The sequence below is a fragment of the Salvelinus fontinalis genome, chromosome 9 (assembly GCF_029448725.1).
Source record: "Salvelinus fontinalis isolate EN_2023a chromosome 9, ASM2944872v1, whole genome shotgun sequence".
Classification (NCBI taxonomy): Eukaryota; Metazoa; Chordata; class Actinopteri; order Salmoniformes; family Salmonidae; genus Salvelinus; species Salvelinus fontinalis.
In genome coordinates, this window is record NC_074673.1 from 51883204 (window position 1) to 51903693 (window position 20490).

At 40.9% G+C, this 20490-nt stretch overlaps 2 protein-coding genes across 4 annotated transcripts in view; one reads left to right on the plus strand and one right to left on the minus strand.

The window, feature by feature from the left end:
• The window catches only part of spg11 (SPG11 vesicle trafficking associated, spatacsin), an 86472-nt gene extending 73265 nt beyond the window's left edge, over positions 1-13207 (minus strand). For all 3 annotated transcript variants that reach the window (XM_055934819.1, XM_055934818.1, XM_055934820.1), the window contains exons 1-9: positions 12764-13207; positions 12398-12585; positions 11937-12164; positions 11555-11753; positions 11084-11221; positions 10520-10902; positions 9220-9365; positions 8992-9124; positions 342-497 (exon numbers count right to left, since the gene is read on the minus strand). In XM_055934819.1, coding sequence (XP_055790794.1) covers positions 342-497; positions 8992-9124; positions 9220-9365; positions 10520-10902; positions 11084-11221; positions 11555-11753; positions 11937-12164; positions 12398-12585; positions 12764-12993 — 1801 coding nt within the window. In that variant the 5' untranslated portion in view covers positions 12994-13207. The remainder of the gene's footprint in view (positions 1-341; positions 498-8991; positions 9125-9219; positions 9366-10519; positions 10903-11083; positions 11222-11554; positions 11754-11936; positions 12165-12397; positions 12586-12763) is intronic.
• A 521-nt stretch (positions 13208-13728) lies between these two features.
• ciao2a (cytosolic iron-sulfur assembly component 2A) lies at positions 13729-17842 on the plus strand. The gene is made up of 5 exons (XM_055934821.1): positions 13729-14248; positions 14689-14853; positions 16325-16374; positions 16841-16886; positions 17184-17842. The coding sequence occupies exons 1-5, from the start codon at positions 14221-14223 to the stop codon at positions 17282-17284; spliced, it is 390 nt and encodes a 129-aa protein (XP_055790796.1). The 5' UTR covers positions 13729-14220; the 3' UTR covers positions 17285-17842.
• Positions 17843-20490: the final 2648 nt, after the last annotated feature.

A 20490-nucleotide genomic window follows, 5' to 3' on the forward strand; every position in this document is an offset into this window, starting at 1 on the left:
TATTTTTCAACCCCAGTCTCCAGAGTTGTAGTACATGACCCTAGAGCCGGAGGGATACCACTCGACCATGACTCTGCTCAGTGAGGCAGCACTCCTAATGCATCATGCTTACAGCAACTGGATTCTGTAGCTAAGCAGGTTGATGCAGTGTCCCCTCAAAAATCTTAAAGGGATTGTTCACCTTTTAGAAAGTTTTTTAAAATGTACATGTCATTTTATCCCAAACGTTTTTTGAAAGTTTGTTAGCCAGAATCTACTGGCGTGTGTAGCAATGGAACTGGGTTTAACATGCAAGCAGCGCATTCAAAAGCATGGGGAACGCGGCGAGAGAAGTGTCTTACCCTCTGTGGCGGAGAGGACGCCCCTGACTTGTGTGTTGAGGAAGGCCAGGGTGATGCTGAGCAGCTGTTCTGAAAATTGTCGGCTCTGGGCCTCAGTATGATTGTCTCTGATGGCACAACGCAGAAGGTCCAGAGCCGGACACAGATCCTGGACATCTACAGGAACAGAGAGAAACACTCATACTGTCATATCTGGAGTAGGATGAAGTTGTCTCTAGAAGCTGATCTTTATTCAGCTTTGCATGTTCCCCACTAATGGTTAAGGGTAGGATTGGGGGAGTGGAAGCTGATCCTAGATCTGTACCTAGGTCATATGTGTAGGGCAGTGGAGGAAGAAACGGGGGAAATTTAGCCATTGTAATGGCTGTGTTTGCTACTGTTCTATTCATTACATTCTGGTAATTACAATGTCCTACCCATTGAAGGCACCCATACATTTTTTATTTTTTTTTATACATATACACGCCAGGATTATTCATATGAAGCCCATAATACACTACAGAGGTTGAACACATTTATTCTAGTCAGTAGGAGAAAACATCAACCACACACACACACACACACACAAACAAATTAAATGCATGGGGGGGCATGCACACAATTTCAATTACTAGGCTGTGATGAGACTACAGTGAGACATCATGTGAGAAGGCAATTACTATTAGGAGCAGTAATTCTAGCTGACATCGCATGAGGTATCTTACGGTATAGTCCCTTTCCTTTCTCTCTCACACAAACACACACAAACTGTATGCTCACACATACCAGTTGGGCTGGGCGATATGGCCAAAATATCATATCATGGTATTTTTCAATTTTTTTACTGTATTTGACGGTATTTTATAATTTTGATTAATAAAAGTTCTACATTTGCTTCATGAGTAGTGCGTGACCCTAGGGTGGCAACACATATATTCAAAAATTATTTCAAATGGGTCTTTCTCCATTCTGATTGTTTTATACTGTTCAATTCAACTTCAACCTAAAATAATTTCCTGCATTTCCATCAATTTCTGCATTTCCTGCACTCATCTGAGATCAATCCACACTGCCACGATATGGGCAAAAATACTAGGCCTTATTTTTAACCAAATGCGATTTAGATTGGTGAACTTTTGGAATCATGGAAATAGAATGTTTATTATAATCCTATAGTTAAAATATAAATAACAGTGGGCACTTTGAATACAGTGTGAAAACATGACAATGAATGAAAATGCCATGGAGTTATTGTGACAGGGTAGGACCCAAAGTGATGTTCAGTGTTTCCTAGGGGACCCTATAATCTTTGGCTATATTAAATCTTTATTCATATAGCCAACATATTCATGCTTCGCCTATTCCTCTTTGATTTAGAAGATACTGTTGCACAAACAACATGCTGATTTAAGCCTCCACCAGCACCGGGATTAGGCTGTATTAGCTAGCTACGTTTGCTCTGACTGAGTACTTTTAATTAGAGGTCGATCTATTAATCAGAATATGCCGATTTCAAGTTTTCATAACAATCGGTAATCGGTATTTTTGGACACCGATTTGGCCTTTTTTTTCTTCTTTATTTTTTTTACACCTTTATTTAACTGGGCAAGTCAATTAAGAAAACAATCTTATTTTCAATGACGGCCTAGGAACGGTGGGTTAACTGCCTTGTTCAGGGGCAGAACGACAGATTTTTACCTTGTCAGCTCGGGGATTCAATCTTGCAACCTTACGGTTAACTAGTCCAACGCTCTAACCACCTGCCTTACATTGCACTCCACGAGGAGCCTGCCTGCTACGCGAATGCAGTAAGTAGCCAATGTAAGTTGCTAGCTAGCATTAAACGTATCTTATAAAAAACAATCAATCAATCATAATCACTAGTTAACTACACATGGTTGATGATATTACTAGTTTATCTAGCGTGTCCTGCATTGCATATAATCTATGCGGTGCGCAACGTGTACCTAACCATAAACATCAATGCCTTTCTTAAAATCAATACACAAGTATATATTTTCAAACCTGCATATTTAGTTAATATTGCCTGCTAACATGAATTTCTTTTAACTATGGAAATTGTGTCACTTCTCTTGCAACAGAGTTAGGGTATATGCAGCAGTTTGGGCCACCTGGCTCGTTGCGAACTGTGTGAAGACTATTTCTTCCTAACACAGACAGCCAACTTCGCCAAACGGGGGATGATTTAACCTGTTGGGGATGGGGGCGCTGTTTAGACTATTTATGCTAATGTGGCTAATTTTTTAAACGGCTTCCCACAAAATCCTTGATCGTACAATATGCATATTATTATTATTATTGGATAGAAAACAGTCTATAGTTTCTATAGGAGTTGAAATTTTGTCTCTAAGTGGAACAGAGCCCATTCTACAGCAATTTCCCTGACATGGAGTCAGATTTGAGAAACGTTGGCCACTTTTCTGAAGTCATTTAAACGGGCACTGTCGTTGCTATGACTATACGGACACTTCTTACGTCTTCCCCTGGATGCCTTTACGTGATGACGATTCCAACGGGCTCGATTGCTCGTTCACAGGCACTACAAATGAAAAAAACCTTTAGCTAGCAAGTCTTTTCTTGCTGCGTAACGCGCGTGGAAGACACCGACCCTCTCCTGTTCCAAGCATTAGTTTAGCCTGTTATATTTCTCCGGTCATCTTTTCACTCGTTATAGGAGTTACAAACATCACAAAGTAGTTAATTTAAAGCGTTTTATAGCAATTTATATCCGTTTAGTGCGATTTTGGGACATTTATTTTTGCAACGATGTGAAAAGTTGGGAACGCTTTTCAGTTCATCCCGAACGTAGTTGACATTTCCACATGGCAAGAGGACAGCTTTCCACCAAAAGACGATTTCTCCCAAGAAAGGATCCTTTGCCCAAGATACTGATGGAAGAACAGCTCAAGGTAGGACATTTTTATTATGATAAATCGTGTTTCTGTCGAAACATTTTAGTGGCTTAGGACGCCATGTTTTTTGACGTAGCTTCGCTTGGCGCAAACTGTATTGAAAAGTAAGGATAAATTAAAAAATGTAATAACGCAATTGTATTAAGAATTAAATTGTCTATCAATCCCTGTCCACCCTATATTTTTTAGTCACGTTTATGAGTATTTATGTATAAGAGTAGATCACTGTCTAAGTGGCGCAAGGACAAATTCTGACCAGCTGAGTTACATTTCACATTGTCTAACCATGATTTTGGTGGCTAAATATAAACATTTTCGATCAAACTGTATATGCATGTTGTAATGTGATGTTACAGGAGTGTCATCGGAAGAATTCTGAGAAGGTTAGTGAAAAAATTAATATCTTTTGGCGATGTTGACTTTTATCGCTCACTTTGGCTAGAATCAATGCTGGGCTGCTAATTGCTATGTGCTAAGCTAATATAACGATTTATTGTGTTTTCGCTGTAAGACACTTAGAAAATCTGAAATATTGTCTGTATTCACAGGATCTGTGTCTTTCGATTCGTGTATGCTGTGTATTTTTACGAAATGTTTGATGATTAGTAGTTAGGTAAACACGTTGCTCATTGTAATTATTCTAGTCCATTTGTGATGGTGGGTGCAATTGTAAACTATGCCATATACCTGAAATATGCACTTTTTTCTAACAAAACCTATCCCATACCATAAATATGTTATCAGACTGTCATCTAATGAGTTTTTTTGTTGGTTAGGGGCTATAAATATCTTAGTTTAGCCGAATTGGTGATGGCTACTGGTGTTGGTGGACAAATAAAAGATGGTGGAATATGCTAATGTGTTTTTAGGTAATAGATGTACATCTTTACATATTGTGTCTTCCCTGTAAAACATTTTAAAAATCGGAAATGTTGACTGGATTCATAAGATCTGTGTCTTTCATTAGCTGTATTGGACTTTAATGTGTGAAAGTTAAATATTTTAAAAAAATATTTTTTTTGAATTTCGCGGCACTGGTTTTTCAGTGGGGGGGGGGGGGGTGTGCCGCTAGCGCCACGCTGATCCTAGACAGGTTAAGAAAAGCACAATCGTTGCACGACTGTACCTAACCATATTTTTAAACCTGCATATTTAACTAAAATAAATCCAGGTTAGCAGGCAATATTAACCAGGTGAAATTGTGTCACTTCTCTTGCGTTCATTGCACGAAGAGTCAAGGTATATGCAACAGTTTGGGCCGCCTGGCTCGTTGCGAACGAATTTGCCAGATTTTTTTGTAACTTTACATAACATTGAAGGTTGTGCAATGTAAGAGGAATATTTAGACTTATGGATGCTACCCGTTAGATAAAATACGGAAAGGTTCCGTATTTCACTGAAAGAATAAACGTTTTGTTTTCGAAATGATAGTTTCCGGATTCTACCATATTAATGACCAAAGGCTCATATTTCTGTGTGTTATTTTGTTATAATTAAGTCTATGATTTGATATTTGATAGAGCAGTCTGACTGAGCGATGGTAGGCAGCAGCAGGCTCGTACACATTCATTCAAACAGCACTTTCGTGCGTTTTGCCAGCAGCTCTTCGCAATGCTTCAAGCATTGAGCTGTTTATGACTTCAAGCCTATCAACTCCCGAGATTAGGCTGGTGTAACCGATGTGAAATGGCGAGCTAGTTAGCGGGGTGCGCGGTAATAGCGTTTCAATCGGTGACGTCACTCGCTCTGAGACTTGGAGTAGTTGTTCCCCTTGCTCTGCAAGGGCCGCGGCTTTTGTGGAGCGAAGAGTAACGATGCTTCAAGGGTGGCTGTTGTCGATGTGTTCCTGGTTCGAGCCCAGGTAGGGGCGAGGAGAGCGAAGGAAGCTATACTGTTACACTGGCAATACTAAAGTGCCTATAAGAACATCCAATAGTCAAAGGTATTTAAATACAAATGGTATAGAGAGAAATAGTCCTATAATTCCTATAATAACTACAACCTAAAACTTCTTACCTGGGAATATTGAAGACTCATGTTAAAAGGAACCACCAGCTTTCATATGTTCTCATGTTCTGAGCAAGGAACTTAAACGTTAGCTTTCTTACATGGCACATATTGCACTTTTACTTTCTTCTCCAACACTTTGTTTTTGCATTATTTAAACCAAATTGAACATGTTTCATTATTTATTTGAGGCTAAATTGATTTGATTGATGTATTATATTAATTTAAAATAAAAGTGTTCATTCAGTATTGTTGTAATTGTCATTATTATAAAAAATAAATAATAATAATATTAAAATACATATTTTTTTTAAATCGACCGATTAATCGGTATCAGATTTTTCTGGTCCTCCAATAATCGGTATCGGTATTGAAAAATCATAATCGGTCGACCTCTACTTTTAATAGCCCGTTGACTAGCCAGCTAACTAGCGATTAGCATTAGTGGCTAACATGGTTTAGCTTAACTTGCTAAGAAATTACAAACTAGCTGTTTGCAGATGTAAGAAACACAAACTAATATTGTAATTATAGAACGCTTGTGGATTTATATTAAGATCAAAGTAGAAACAACATTGTTGTCGTCAACATTGTTGCATGTGCTGCATTGACCATGCAGACTGAACGAAAGGGTCTCGTGGTCAAGCAACAACAAATGCGCTCCTTGAGTGGCAGGGGGTGGGACCAGGTCTGTGTGGAAAGCAGCATGGAGAGAGAGAGCGGAGAGGGATGACTCAAGTAGCGGAGTAACCTATAAAAATAGACTTTACACACGGCATATCACATTTAACAAACCAAACATTAAAATACCATTATAGAAGGTAAAGTAAAAACCCAAACCAGTCCGTGCAAATACCGGTGTATCGTAAAATACGGTATACTGCCCAGCCCTACATACTAGTACACACACATACAGGAACGCAGACACATTTAAATACACATTTGTGTGTGTGTGTGTTTGTCTGTGTGTGATATTTATTTAATTTATGTAGTTCTGTCTTTGATCTGTTCTTGTTTATAGATTTTTTGTATTATGACATGTTTTATGTTGTGTAGACCCCAGGAAGAGTAGTGGATCCTAATAAAATACCAATAATTGTTCCTTCCTGTTTGTCAGCCACTCCCAGTGGGCTAGATTAAGGGGCTCCAACGCTTTACCTACAATAGAACGATCGAAGAAGGACTCAGGAGGCGAGGATGATACGACACACTGTCGGCCCAATAGCTCCCATGTGACAATGCACAATATGAATCATTACTGTCGTAACTCTCCCCATGTGTGTGCTGTGCGTGTTTCTGTTCATGTGTCTGTGTTCCCCAAGCATTTAATTGTCATGCATGGTATTGGATTTTCAGATTACTTGCATTTACAACCTAGAGTGTCCTCACATTGTTAACCATTACATTGTAGCTTTCAATTTAATTATCAATGTATGCCTTATTTTCAGAAGGATTTATAACTCAGTAAAGTGTATTGACCTTGCAACACAATACTACATTACATAAACATGACAAATGGATGAAAGGTGTCACTTGAACCGTACACTATTTGCACCATGCAATATTTCAAAGGTACAGTTGAAGTCGGAAGTATACAAATACATTTAAACTCAGTTTTTCACAATTCCTGACATTTAATCCTAGTAACAATTACCTGTCTTAGGTCAGTTAGGATCACCACTTTATTTTAATAATGTGAAATGTCAGACTCAATTTGTATTTGGTAGCATTGCCTTTAAATTGTTTAACTTGGATCAAACTTTTCGGGTATGCTTCCAGAAGCTACCCACAATAAGTTGGGTGAATATTGGCCCATTCCTCCTGACAGATCTGGTGTAACTGAGTCAGGTTTGTAGGCCTCCTTGCTCGCACACGCTTTTTTAGTTCTGCCCACAAATTTTCAATGGGATTGAGGTCAGGGCTTTGTGATGGCTATTCCAATAACTTGACTTTGTTGTCCTTAAGCCATTTTGCCACAACTTTGGAAGTATGCTTGGGGTCATTGTCCATTTGGAAGACCCATTTGCGACCAAGCTTTAACTTCCTGACTGATATCTTGAGATGTTGCTTCAATATATCCACATAATTTTCCTTTCTCATGATGCCATCTTTTTGTGAAGTGTACCAGTCCCTCCTGCAGAAAAGCACCCCCACAACATGATACTGCCACCCCCGTGCTTCACGGTTGGGATGTTGTTCTTCAGCTTGCAAGCCTCCCCCATTTTCCTCCAAACATAACAATGTGACCATTATGGCCAAACAGTTCTATTTTTGTTTCATCAAACCAGAGGACATTTCTTCAAAAAGTACAATCTTTGTCCCCATGTGCAGTTGCAAACCGTAGTCTTGCTTTTTTTTGGCGGTTTTGGAGCAGTGGCTTCTTCCTTGCTGAGCGGCCTTTCAGGTTATGTCGATATAGGACTCGTTTTACTGTGGATATAGATACTTTCTACCTGTTTCCTCCAGCATCTTCACAAGGTCCTTTGTTGTTGTTCTGGAATTGATTTGCACAATTTCGCACCAAAGTACGTTCATTTCTAGGAGACAGAATGCATCTCCTTCCTGAGCGGTATGACAGCTGCGCGGTCCCATTGTGTTTATACTTGCGTACTATTGTTTGTACAGATGAATGTGGTACCTTCAGGGGTTTGGAAATTGGTCCCAAGGATGAACCAGACTTGTGTAGATCTACAATTTTCTGGCTGATTTATTTTGGTTTTCCCATGATGTCAAGCAGAGGCACTGAGTTTGAAGGTAGGCCTTGAAATACATCCACAGGTACACCTCCAATTGATTCAAATGATGTCAATTAGCCTATCAGAAGCTTCTAAAGCCATGACATCATTTTCAGGAATTTTCCAAGCTGTTTAAAGGCACAGTGAACTTAGTGTATGTAAACATCTGACCCACTGGAATTGTGATACAGTGAATTATCAGTGAAATAATTTGTCTGTAAACAATTGTTGGAAAAATTACTTGTGTCATGCACAAAGTAGATGTCCTAACCGACTTGCCAAAATTATAGTTTGTTAACAAGAAATGTGTGGAGTGGTTGAAAAACGAGTTTTAATGACTCCAACCTAAGTGTATGTATTGAGTGAATAATTATTGAAAAATAAACAAACATCAATTGCACATTGAAATTCATAAAGCATGTAATGAAATCTTAAAGAAGCCTGGGCTACTGATAATCCCTTAAAATAACAGGAAGGTGGCGCCCCTGCACAAAGACATAAAATAGTGTAGCATCAACATCATGGTCCAAACACACCAAGACAGTCGTCTTGGGTACGACAACACCTTTTCCCCCTCAGGAGACTGAATTGATTTGGCATGGGTCCCCAGATCCTCCAAAAGTTCTACAGACTATTTACATTGAAATCCCCCCCCTTGTTTTAACACTGCTGTTACTCACTGTTTATCATCTATGCATAGTCACTTCACCCCTACCTACATATAGCCCTGTTATTGTTATGCAATTCTACTGTGTTACTTTATTTAAATGTAATAAATATTTTCTTAACTCTATTTCTTGAACTGCACTATTGGGTAAGGGCTTGTAAGTAAGCTGTTGTATTCAGCGCATGTGACAAATAATATTAGATTTGATGCATGTCAAAGTTGTACTTAGTATTAATTACTATGGCATACAATTACAATAATACTAAGTATTTATATTAGGATTCTAGGGCTTTATGTGACTAATATGAAATTGATTGTAAAGGCCTTACTCTTCAGCTGGCTCTGGGTTGAGATGGCCGCTGATTGGTCAGGTAGAATATACCCAGAGGGTGGAGTCAGAACGTTCTTTTTGCTCTTCAGGAAGAAATCCACTGTGTCCAACTGGTGGTTCTTCAGACCAGCCTACAAATACAAGACAAAGGCATGTGTCGTTCAGTACGTACTGTTGTGAAATTAAGCAAACCATTTAACCAACTGAACAGGCCCAGGCCTCCTACCTGCAGGGCGTGAATGGGGATGGAGCAGCGGCCCCATTCATTAAGGTGACACAGAGAGTCCACTGTGCCAGCACTGCCAAATACCATTAGTCTGTTGAGCAGCTCCTCCTGTGACACAGCAAACAGCACCAGGGACAGGCCTGACGCTGCAACACACAAGAGCTACACTCAATATCCATACACACATGAATAACGAAAACATACAGTGCCTAGTGAAAGTCTACTCACCACTTGCAGTTTTCTTCTGTAAAAATTGTATCTAAAAAGTATTGCATTTGATTTTTTTCTTACCGATCTACACAAACTAATCCACATTTTGTAAGTGAAAGAATATTATAGAACATTTCCCAAATTAATAAAAAATACAAAAAAATTGTGCAATAATAAAGATTGCATGTCTTCACACCCCAGAGGTAATACTTGGTAGAAGCACTTTTGGCAGCCATTACAGCTGTGAATCATTTAGAATAAGATTCAACCAACTTCGCACAACCTACAGTGGGGTCTGAAATTATTGACACCATTGATAAAGATGAGCAAAAATTGCTGTATAAAATAAATAACAAAAATACTGAGCTATATTTTATGCACACAAAAAATTGGGAAATTATATTATTTTATTATACCGGTAAAACAATTGCTCAAAGAAATTTTGTTTAACAAGTAATATTTATTTTCCCAAAAATAACTGACATTCCTGTGTTCAATACCTCACCTAGCGAGGAGAAAGGTACTGAGCCTTAATTCTGACAAAAAAGCCTTAATTCTGACAAAAAATGTGCTATAAATGGGCTCACTAACTAGCAATGAATATCAACAAATGTGTACACTCGACTAGGCTCGCTTTGATCACAAAAACACATTCTTCTGACTGCATGATTGAATCTCTGCTCGTCCCTGTCAATGCAGGCCTACAATATTATAGTCCGATGCGCTCTGCAGAGATTGGGAGAACAGTGTGCAACACATTGCGCGTTTGTGTGATTTTCTTTTTACTTGTCCATTCGAACAACTTTAATCTATTTTCTTCTTGTCTGACCATGGTTTTATACTTGTCCTGGCAAGCGGAAAGCGTTAATGTCGAACCCTGGCACATAGTACGTTATACTGGTCGACAAACTGAAAAGTTACCTTTTTTTTCATCAAAATTGATCTAGCTCAGTAAATTTGGTTGGGAATCATTGATGGACAGCAATATTCAAACCTTGTCTCTGATTTTCAAGCAAATGTGAGTCATGGCTGATACAGGACCACTCAGGAACACTAAACACCTCTCATATTTGTTCAGTAGCTTACTCACTCTTCAGAAGCAGGCTGAGCTGCTCCTCTGCGGTACGCTGGATAGGCACGGTGGGCGAGGTGGGCCGGTGGTAGGTAACACTCTGGGACTGCAGATCCCAGAAGGCCACAGTTGTCTCACTGTTGCCAGGGGAGACAAAGGTCAACACAGTGGAGAATTCAGAGACAGAGAGCAGCACTGGGGCAGTTGTGTCGGGCACAGAGAACTGCATGGTGGTTCCCCCTGATGGGACTCTGCTCTGGGAGAGCTTGGCAGCGATAGCTGCCCGCCCACACTCGATGTGGGGGAAATCCTTAAACCAAGGAGCCCCCGGAGTCTGAGGAGAAGAGGGAGGGGTAGCCTTGGCCTTGTTGTACAGAGAAGTCAGCCGAGCTTCCCAGGACCTGGAGATAACAGGAAGGAGGAGAGAGGAAAACAAAGAATTATTTACCCCATTTAACTTTCAGGGGATTAAAGATAAAAACAAAAAATGGTATGCAATACACTCCCCTTTAACTAAAATGCAATGTACAAAACTGACAATAGAGTATTCTATTCTGTTCTATTCTATGCTCTTCCTCTTACCGGTCAGTGCTGAAAGAGGTGCCCAGCACAGTGTGGCTGTAGGTGGAGCTGGAGAGGCTGTCCTCGTCACAGGGACCCTGGGGCCTGAGTGGAGGGCGACTGGGGACCACCCGACACATCAGATGCTCTGGGTACATCCTACCAGGACGACAGGAAAAAACCACAACAACTTCTGTCAATCAGAGGAAGAAGGGGCTCATCGGAAACCCTTCTCAATTTGCATTTCCTTGATGGCTCGCTTCCTCTCTCCTCGCCTCCTTCTAAAAATGCATTGAAGGAAAAAGTACCAAGGGAGGAACCAAGGATGTTCTCCTTGAATGCTTTTGGGAAAGAGGCGAAGAAAAAGGAAGCAAGGAATCAAGAAAATACCAATTGTGAGACATCCAGGTGGACTGAACAGATTGAAAACCATCTTGTAAACCATCTTGGCGAGTTTCAGTGATAGTTCTTCCCTGTTTACTGCTGAAATACCTGAAGTAGTGGTTGAGGTCGACAGCAAAGGCAGTGTTAGACTGAGTGGCAGCAACAGCAGTACCCAGGTCAGGAGACACCTGGAGGAGACAGAAGGAGTCCAGGTAGGGGGACGGCTCGTCTTCCCCCAGCCCAGCAGTGCGGTACGAGGGCAGGTCTACACTGGCCAGCTTCCTCCCCTCAGCACTGTCAAACACATCTGGAGCACTGTGTTAAAGATAGAGCAGTATACTGAATGACAATCAGGATCAGAGTAAGATACTACAAATTAGTCGTGAGAGATGCCTGAAGACTCCTATGACAGTTATGGCTAGACGCCATAGAAGTCGGCACAGCCCTGTGTCTCAGGGCTAACTACTTCACATGAAATTGCTAAGGATACATATGACTCCAGCTGTGGTCAACACAAAGAGTATGCCTCTGCAGAGCTGGTAGTCAGTGCATGTGTCCAGGGGGGATTTGGGGGGCAGAACGATGCTGCAGCAGGAGAGGGTCTCCGGTTCAGCCCCTTGTTGCCACTGCAACTGCACCACAACACTGGAGTTGAGCACGAGAAAGCTTCTGGCATCCACAAAGGACAGCAGCCTCAAGGACACCACCTCATCCACACCTGCAGAATCAAAATGCAAGCAGTGCAGTTTAGTATAGGTTTCGAATTCATATGGATAGATTAAAGTTGGAATGTATGTAAAATAACACTCAAAGCTACGAAAATAACAATGAGTATAACTTAAGGCACAACTGCTAATTCTGCGTACCCTAGTGTGGTCTTTAAGACAAATATTATCCACTACTTTCAATCTGAATTAAACTGATAATGATAAAGACATTGGTGTGACGTACTCAGGACCTTCTCCTTGACCAGCTGCAGTAGCTTATCTGCTGTGAACTCCGAGGCAGAGACAAGAGGGCCAGAGGTAGGGCCCTCTGCTTCCAGTTCATACAGTGTCAGCTCAAACTCAGCGCTCACAGCCAGAAGTCTAGGGCTGCCACGGGCTCCATTGTAAACTGTCACCTCCTCCCAGGCAAAGCTACAGACAACGAGAAATTCATTCGATTAGAGAACTTTTTGAAGATATAGCACGCACGCACACACATACTGACACACACACTGACACAGAAACACGAGATGTGTGAACCAATCCCATCATCAATGTGGAAACAAATGCATATGACAGTTTACATTTTTTTTTTGCTCACTTTACTCACTCTGTATATGTGCCATCCACCGTTCTCCCCGGTGCCTTGCTCTCTGAAATGTCGCCGACTGTCAGCCCCCCAGCACCACTCAAGCAGCAGAGCAAGGAGCAGCCTTGGGCCATTTTGGCTTTTGCTGTGTCTACAACATTTTCACAGAGGTTGCTCTCCGGGATGAGAGCGACTTCTAATGCACAGTTATCTCGAGTTTCAGATCTGTGCAACATATTTATCATAATCATGTCGAATTTGATCCAGTTGCCTTACAACTGATACGATCTCATGTAATTTAGCTATTTGCAGTTGTATATACTCAGCTGTCGACTTGTCGTCAAATGAGAGAACAATTAAAATACAATTTGGACATTATCTTTCTCTTTTTCGTGTATGTGTGTGTTCCTCTTTCACGTAAACATTCTTACCTACATCCTGACACAAATCACATGACATGCGTTCTCTGTATCAGCTGATTAACTATTGCCCAATAGGAGAACGAAAAAAAATATATATTAAAGACAGTAATAATCAAGCAAGGATAGTGCTCATGTATTTTTCTGCAGAGGTATTACAAGGAATCCTGTCGATGAACGCTCCTTGCTCATAGCCACACGAGCCTGTGTAAGGGTGTGTTTTGATCTGTGACTGAAGTAGTGTGATGGTTGTTTAATTCGTTTTTCGTATGTCTGCAATGGAATATGTTTTTTTTTTTTTCCAATACCCCATACAGTAGCTGTAGTCTTCCATAAAACTTAAAAGAAAAGCAGAAGCAAGGATAGCATCACGGTTGAAAACTTGATATTTTACACCACTAATTGCCGTTTAAAGGCAAATTATTGAAAATATTAATAAATGAATATACACAAAATAAAAGTTCCTAAATGATTATGCATGCAGAGCAGAAAACCGAACTTTCATAGATCTTGCAGCGTTTGCTTTCGTCTGAATGCGAAGGAGGAAGTAAACAGCCAGCACAGGCTTTCGTTTTACTTCCCACTAGATAACACAGCCACAAAGAACATTTTTGCTATCGTAAAAATTAATGAAAACAAACATGTACTTTTTGAGATTCATTTAAGGTTAGGGTTATTCATGGTTAAGTATTGTGGTTAAGGTTAGCGTTATGTTTAAAACTAAGATTGCATTTTTTAAATGGGCGGGGTTTCTAACTTTGTTACTGTGTTAACTAGTGACGACTTTTCGTTTGTCACAACCTACGCAGATGTCAAAGCTTAAGTCTTCTTATAAAAACCGCGTTGATGAGCCAATCCATATGCTAGTATGTTTTATTAAACTGTGAATACACTGCTGGTTTAGGGGAGCGTGAAAACACTGATGTCAAAGTCTCTCAAAAAGCTCGAGTATTTGAAAATTGAAATAGTGTCTAGCCTTGTCTCACTTCGTTACATTGAGTCACAAAGTATTGCAGTTCACCGGATTGCCAGACCACGAATGCACCAAGGACCCAAAAGATGGAAGAGAAAGCATTAGAAGTATACGGTAAATTGGTTTATTTGCATCTTGATACAGCTAGTTAGAGAGCTAGTTAGCTAACGTCAAAGACAGGTTTTCTAGGCTGCGTGCTAGTATTTATTTATTTGATTGAACCTTTATTTAACTAGGCAAGTTATGGCTTTCAAACTTGCTAGTTAACGCATTAGTTAGATATAACACTATTTATCTAGCCTGGTCCCAGAACAGTTTGTGTGTTGACAAGTCTGGTCGTTGTCACTCCTAAGTGACCAACGGAGTTGGCAAGACCGCACTAAAAGATCTGAGATTGTTTTACAATTTCTTATTTTCTCTATGATAATGAAACATTCAGACAACTGCTAATTTCAACTGATGGCTAGCTAGTTGTCAGTATAACCAGCTGAAATAGTTAACAATTCTAAGTGATGTGCTTGTTCACCACCTCAACCTCAGTTTCTTTCCCCCAGATGTCATTCGCACTATTCGAGACCCAGAGAAACCAAACACGTTGGAGGAATTGAATGTCGTGTGTGAAGAATGTGTTGAAGTCCAAGAGCTTGGAGAGGACGAGTATCTCATAATTATCAAGTTCTCCCCAACTGTCCCACACTGCTCTCTGGCAACACTAATCGGTGTGTCTCTGTTTCAACAGATAAGAAACAACTGTTCATAACTGACATGAACAGAAATAGATATTTAGCCTCTTGCATCCATACTGATACAATGTTTTATGTGACAACACTACAGTGGCATTCTCATAGCCTGGTCGCAGATCTGTTCGTGCTGTTGACATCTCCATTGCTTCCATTGCTGTTGCTGTCAAGCCAAACATAACGAGAGACAAGGAGTTGGCATGATAGCATAAACAGACTGACACTCAGGCTACCATTCTTACAGAGCTACAACTATCTCCACTACATTCTTGTCTACCTCAAAGTTGGCAGCACGGGCAGAGAATGTAAGAGTCCATGAGGCCCCTTTTCCTATCTTTTTAATAAAATAGGCACATGATAAAGTGCCATGCTTTCAATGGGCAATGTTGTCTTTGAAGCTATACTGGCATCGGTGGCTATTGAAGGATAACTGGAGCACCTCTCCAACCATTAACCCACTGTTCTTAGGCCGTCATTGAAAATAAGAATTTGTTCTTAACTGACTTGCCTAGTTAAATAAAGGTAAAATAAAATAAAAAAATACTCCGGCATATTAGTGCACTCAGACTGGCATGACTGAAGTGCAACAGACTTTGCATTTATACTTCCACAAGTTTCAGTTTCTACCTCCACAAGGTTGTCAACTAACTTGACTTAGGTGGTCTGACTTAATGTAGCATTGATCTACTTAGAGCTACTTTGTCTAGACAAACTGAGTGTACGAAACATTAGGAACACCTGCTCATTCCATGACTGACTGACCAGGTGATTCTAGGTGAAATCTATGATCCGTTATTGATGTCACTTGTTAAATCCACTTCAATCAGTGTAGATGAAGGGGAGGAGACGGGTGAAATAAGGAATTGCAAGCCTGGAGATAATTGAGACATGGCTTGTATATGTGTGACGTTCAGAGGGTGAATTTTGCAACACAAAATATTTAAGTGCCTTTGAGCGGGGTATGGTAGTATGTGCCAGGCGCACTGATTTGAGTGTCAAGAACTGCAACGCTGCTGGGTTTTTCACAACAGTTTCCCATGTGTCAAGAATGGTCCTCCACCCAAAGAACATCCAGCCAACACCTTGTAGAGTCCATGCCCTGGCGAATTGAGGCTGTTCTGAGGGGAAAAGGGTGTGAAACTCAATATTAGGAAGGTGTTCCTAATGTTTTTAACACTCAGTGAATGTTCTCAATCATTCTCTGAAGGGGACTAATGTTAAATGGCAGTCTCATGAGAAACTCCCACGTTTCACTCTCTTTGTAACATGGCCTTCTTCCCACAGGGTCAATTAACTCTGTTCTATGGATATACACTATTTAAAAAAAATACATAATATAGATGTATACCCCCCCCCTAACTCTGCCACCGCTGCTTAAAAAAATCCTAAGGGAAACACAAATTGCCTACTTAAAACATCAATGTAAATTATTCTGTAACGTGTGTTTCAGGCCTGTGCTTACAAGTTAAACTGCAAAGATGCTTGCCGTTTAAACACAAGGTAAGCAGCGAGGGAATTACACCCATTAGAGGAAAAGTGTTATCATACAACATCCCTAAATCAATGTTGATGCACACAATGTTAGTCTGTCTAGTAAGAACACGTTCTCTCATCCAGTGATTTATTATTAAGAAAAGTCTTATTTTCCAAACCTTTGATGCATAGCGCTTTGTCTTATTTCCAAGGGTAGTCTCTGAAGCCAATCATTTAAATGGAAAACAGTGTTGTAAAATCTTCTCCCCTTTTGTGCTGCCTTGGTTTATACTGCGGTGCCTCTGGAACTATGAAAATGCATTGTGGTTGTTTTCTGGCTCTGGTTGTATGTATGGTGCGCTAACCTCCAAGCTGTCTCCCTGATTAGACCTGTCTGTGGGAACACACACATTTAGTTTTCCCAACTTCATGCAGATGAATTGCTTATTTATTGTTATTTTAAAGTTTAATTGTATCTGTTCTTGTTCAACAGTTGGACATTTTCATATCTGAGGGAACCCATTCTACAGAGGAAGATAGTAAGTGTTATTACTTAAAACAACACCTTATCCATATCTCCAGACAATGTATTTTGAATAAAAAAGACATTTTCTATTTACACACGAAAAGCCCAACTAGAATTTGTCTTATGAAACCAGTAATTCTGTGAACCATTAACCCCTATTGGTAATATTTTACAAGCCTTCAGGCTTTTTCTCAGCGGGAATAACATTACTTGTGGCGCTCAGACAATCTAGGTTCAAACCCATTTGGTCCCATTTATGCAGTTTGACAATAGAAGGAAACTTATTGTGATTTTATAAATTTCCTTACAGTTAACAAACAGATCAACGACAAGGAGAGAGTAGCAGCTGCTATGGAGAACCCCAACCTGCGTGACATCGTGGAGCAGTGTGTTACTGAACCTGATGACTGAGCCAAGGGACTGACATCTCAGGGACTTTAGACCAAGGTATTCAATAGGCACCAATTGGAAGAAAATGGACTGAAACAGGGAGGTACTAGCTGGAGCTGTCCATTTAGAAATGCTAGTTTTTGCTTTCCGTTTTAAAACCTTTTGCTACTGTGTACCCTAATGAATGCGACCCAGCCATCAACTTAAAATCATAGCCATCATGGAATATGTGTGTTTTTATACAAGTGCCTGGAGGATATGTCGGAGATTACCTTATCGGTACTGTTCAAATTTCCTAAATCCTTTTGTGAATAACCACCATGGTAAAGAAATAAGTCAAAATCTGTCACAGAATTACAACTTCAAGTTTATTGTAATCATGAAAGAATCACTAAGGGATAAGATGAAGAGTTTCAGGAAAATGTGAGAACTTCCCAGTTAGTTTTTAGACTTCTGAGCAACGTCCCTCGAACAATCGCCCCAGAATGGACAGCAGTGTATATTGCATTCTGTCTTGTTTGATCTTTATCTAACATCATGATTGAAATAGGAAATAAAACATCTTCCTAAAAAGCTTGATTTTGTTTTGAGGGGAATTTGTACTTTCTATGTCTTTTCTGCTGGGGTTATTTTTCACCTGAAATGGCTAAATGCATCGTTATTCTGCCAAAGGGGGCGGAGTTAGCTTTAGAGTTCTGTCTTACTATCCAGGTCTGTGCCCAAACAGTTCGAGCTTCTACTTAAAAAAATCCACCTTTTCCAGAAATTAGTCTCTCACTGTTGCCGCTTGTTATAGACCCCCCCCCCCAGCCCCCAGCTGTGCCCTGGACACCATATGTGAATTGATGGCCCCCCCATATATCTTCAGAGTTCGTACTGTTAGGTATCTAAACTGGGATATGCTTAACACCCTGGCTGTCCTACAATCTAAGGTAGATGCCCTCAATCTCACAAATTATCATGGAATCTAGCAGGTATAACCGTAAATCTGTAAACACGGGCACCCTCATATCATCCTGACCAACTTTCCCTCCAAATACACCTTTGCTGTCTTCAACCAGGATCTCAGCGATCACTGCCTAATTGCTTGCGTCTGTAATGTGTCTGCTGTGAAACGACCACCCCTCATCACTGTCAAACACTCCCTAAAATACTTCAGCGAGCAAGCCTTTCTAATCGACCTGCCCTGGGTATCCTGGAAGGTTATTGACCTCATCCCATCAGTAGAGGATGCCTGGTTGTTCTTCAAAAGTGCCTTCCTCACCATCTTAAATAAACATGCCCCTTTCAAAAATGTATTACTAAGAACAGATATATCCCCTTGTTCACTCCTGACTTGACTGCCCTTGACCAGCACAAAAACATCCTGTACTGCATTCGCATCGAATAGCCACCGCGATATGCAACTTTTCAGGGAAGTCAAGAAACAATATACACAGGCAGTTAGGAAAGCAAAGGCTAGCTTTTTCAAACAGAAATTTGCATCCTATAGCACTAATTCCAAAATGTCATGGAGAATAAGAGCACCTCCTCCCAGCTGCCTACTGCACTGAGGCTAGGAAACACTGTCACCACTGATAAATCCATGATAATTGAATTTCAGTAAGCATTTTTCTACGGCTGGCCATGTTTTCCAGCTGGCTCCCCCCCCCCCCCCCCACACACACACACACACACACACACACACACACACACACACACACACACACACACACACACACACACACACACACACACTTCTTCACCCAAATCCAGACAGCTGATATCCTGAAAGAGTTGCAAAATCTGGACCCCTACTTATCACCTGGGCTAGACAATCTGGACCCTCTCTTTCTAAAATTATCTGCCGCAATTGTTGCAACTCCTATTACTAGCCTGTTCAACCTCTTTTGTGTCATCCATCCTGCCCTGCCTTTCTAAACTCTTCGAAAGCCAAGTTAACAAACAGATCACAGACCATTTTGAATCCCACCATACCTTCTCCGCTATACAATCTGGTTTCCGAGCTGGTCATGGGTGCTTTAGACTCTGTCAATCACCGCATTCTTATCGTCAGACTCAACAGCCTTGGTTTCTCAAATGACTGCCTCGCCTGGTTCACCTACTTCGCAGACAGTTCAGTGTGTCAAATCAGAGGGCCTGTTGTCCGGACCTCTGGCAGTCTCTATTGGGGTGCCACAGGTTTCAATTCTTGGGCAGACTCTCTTCTCTGTATACATAAATGATGTCGCTCTTGCTGCTGGTGATATTCTTTGATCCACCTCTATGCAGACGACATCATTCTGTGTACATCTGGCCCTTCTTTGGACATTTAACAAACCTTCAAATGAGCTTCAATACCATACAACACTCCTTCCGTGGCCTCCAATTGCTCTTAAATGCAAGTAAATCTAAATGCATGCTCTTCAACCGATCGCTGCCCGCCCGACTAGCATCACTACTCTGGACGGTTCTGACTTAGAATATGTGGACAACTGCAAATACCTAGGTGTCTGGTTAGACTGTAAACTCTCCTTCCACACTCACATTAAGAATCTCCAATCCAAAATTATATCTAGAATCGGCTTCCTATTTCGCAAAAAAGGATTCTTCACTCATGCTGCCAAACATACCCTCGTGAAACTGACTATCCTACCAATCCTTGACTTCGGTGATATAATTTACAAAATAGCCTCCAACACTCAACAAATTGGATGCAGTCTATCACAGTGCCATCCGTTTTGTCACCAAAGCCCCATATACTACCCACCACTGCGACCTGTATGCTGTCGTTGGCTGGCCCTCGCTACATATCAGTCGCCAAACACACTGGCTCCAGGTCATCTATAAGTCTTTGCTAGTTATAGTTCCGCCTTATCTCAGCTCACTGGTCACCATAGCAACACCCACCCGTAGCACGCGCTCCAGCAGGTATATCTCACTTGTCATCCCCAAAGCCAACACATCCTTTGGCTGCCTTTCCTTCCAGTTCTCTGCTGTCAATGATTGGAACAAATTGCAAATGTCACTGTACCTGGAGACTTATCTCCCTCCCTAGCATTTAAGCATCAGCTGTCAGAGCAGCTTACCGATCACTACACCCGTACACAGCCCATCTGTAAATAGCCCACCCAACTACCTCATCCCCGTATTGCATTTGTTTTTTTGCCCTTTTGCACCCCAGTATCTTTACTTGCACATCTCACTCCAGTGTTAATGCTAAATTGTAATTATTTTGCCACTATGGC

Coding starts and splice junctions, on each gene's coding strand:
- ciao2a (XM_055934821.1), top strand. CDS start 14,221: ATGGAAGAGAAAGCATTAGAAGTATACG. Junction 14,854..16,324: donor CTCTCTGGCAACACTAATCG/GTGTGTCTCTGT, acceptor CGTGTGTTTCAG/GCCTGTGCTTACAAGTTAAA. Junction 16,887..17,183: donor CCATTCTACAGAGGAAGATA/GTAAGTGTTATT, acceptor ATTTCCTTACAG/TTAACAAACAGATCAACGAC.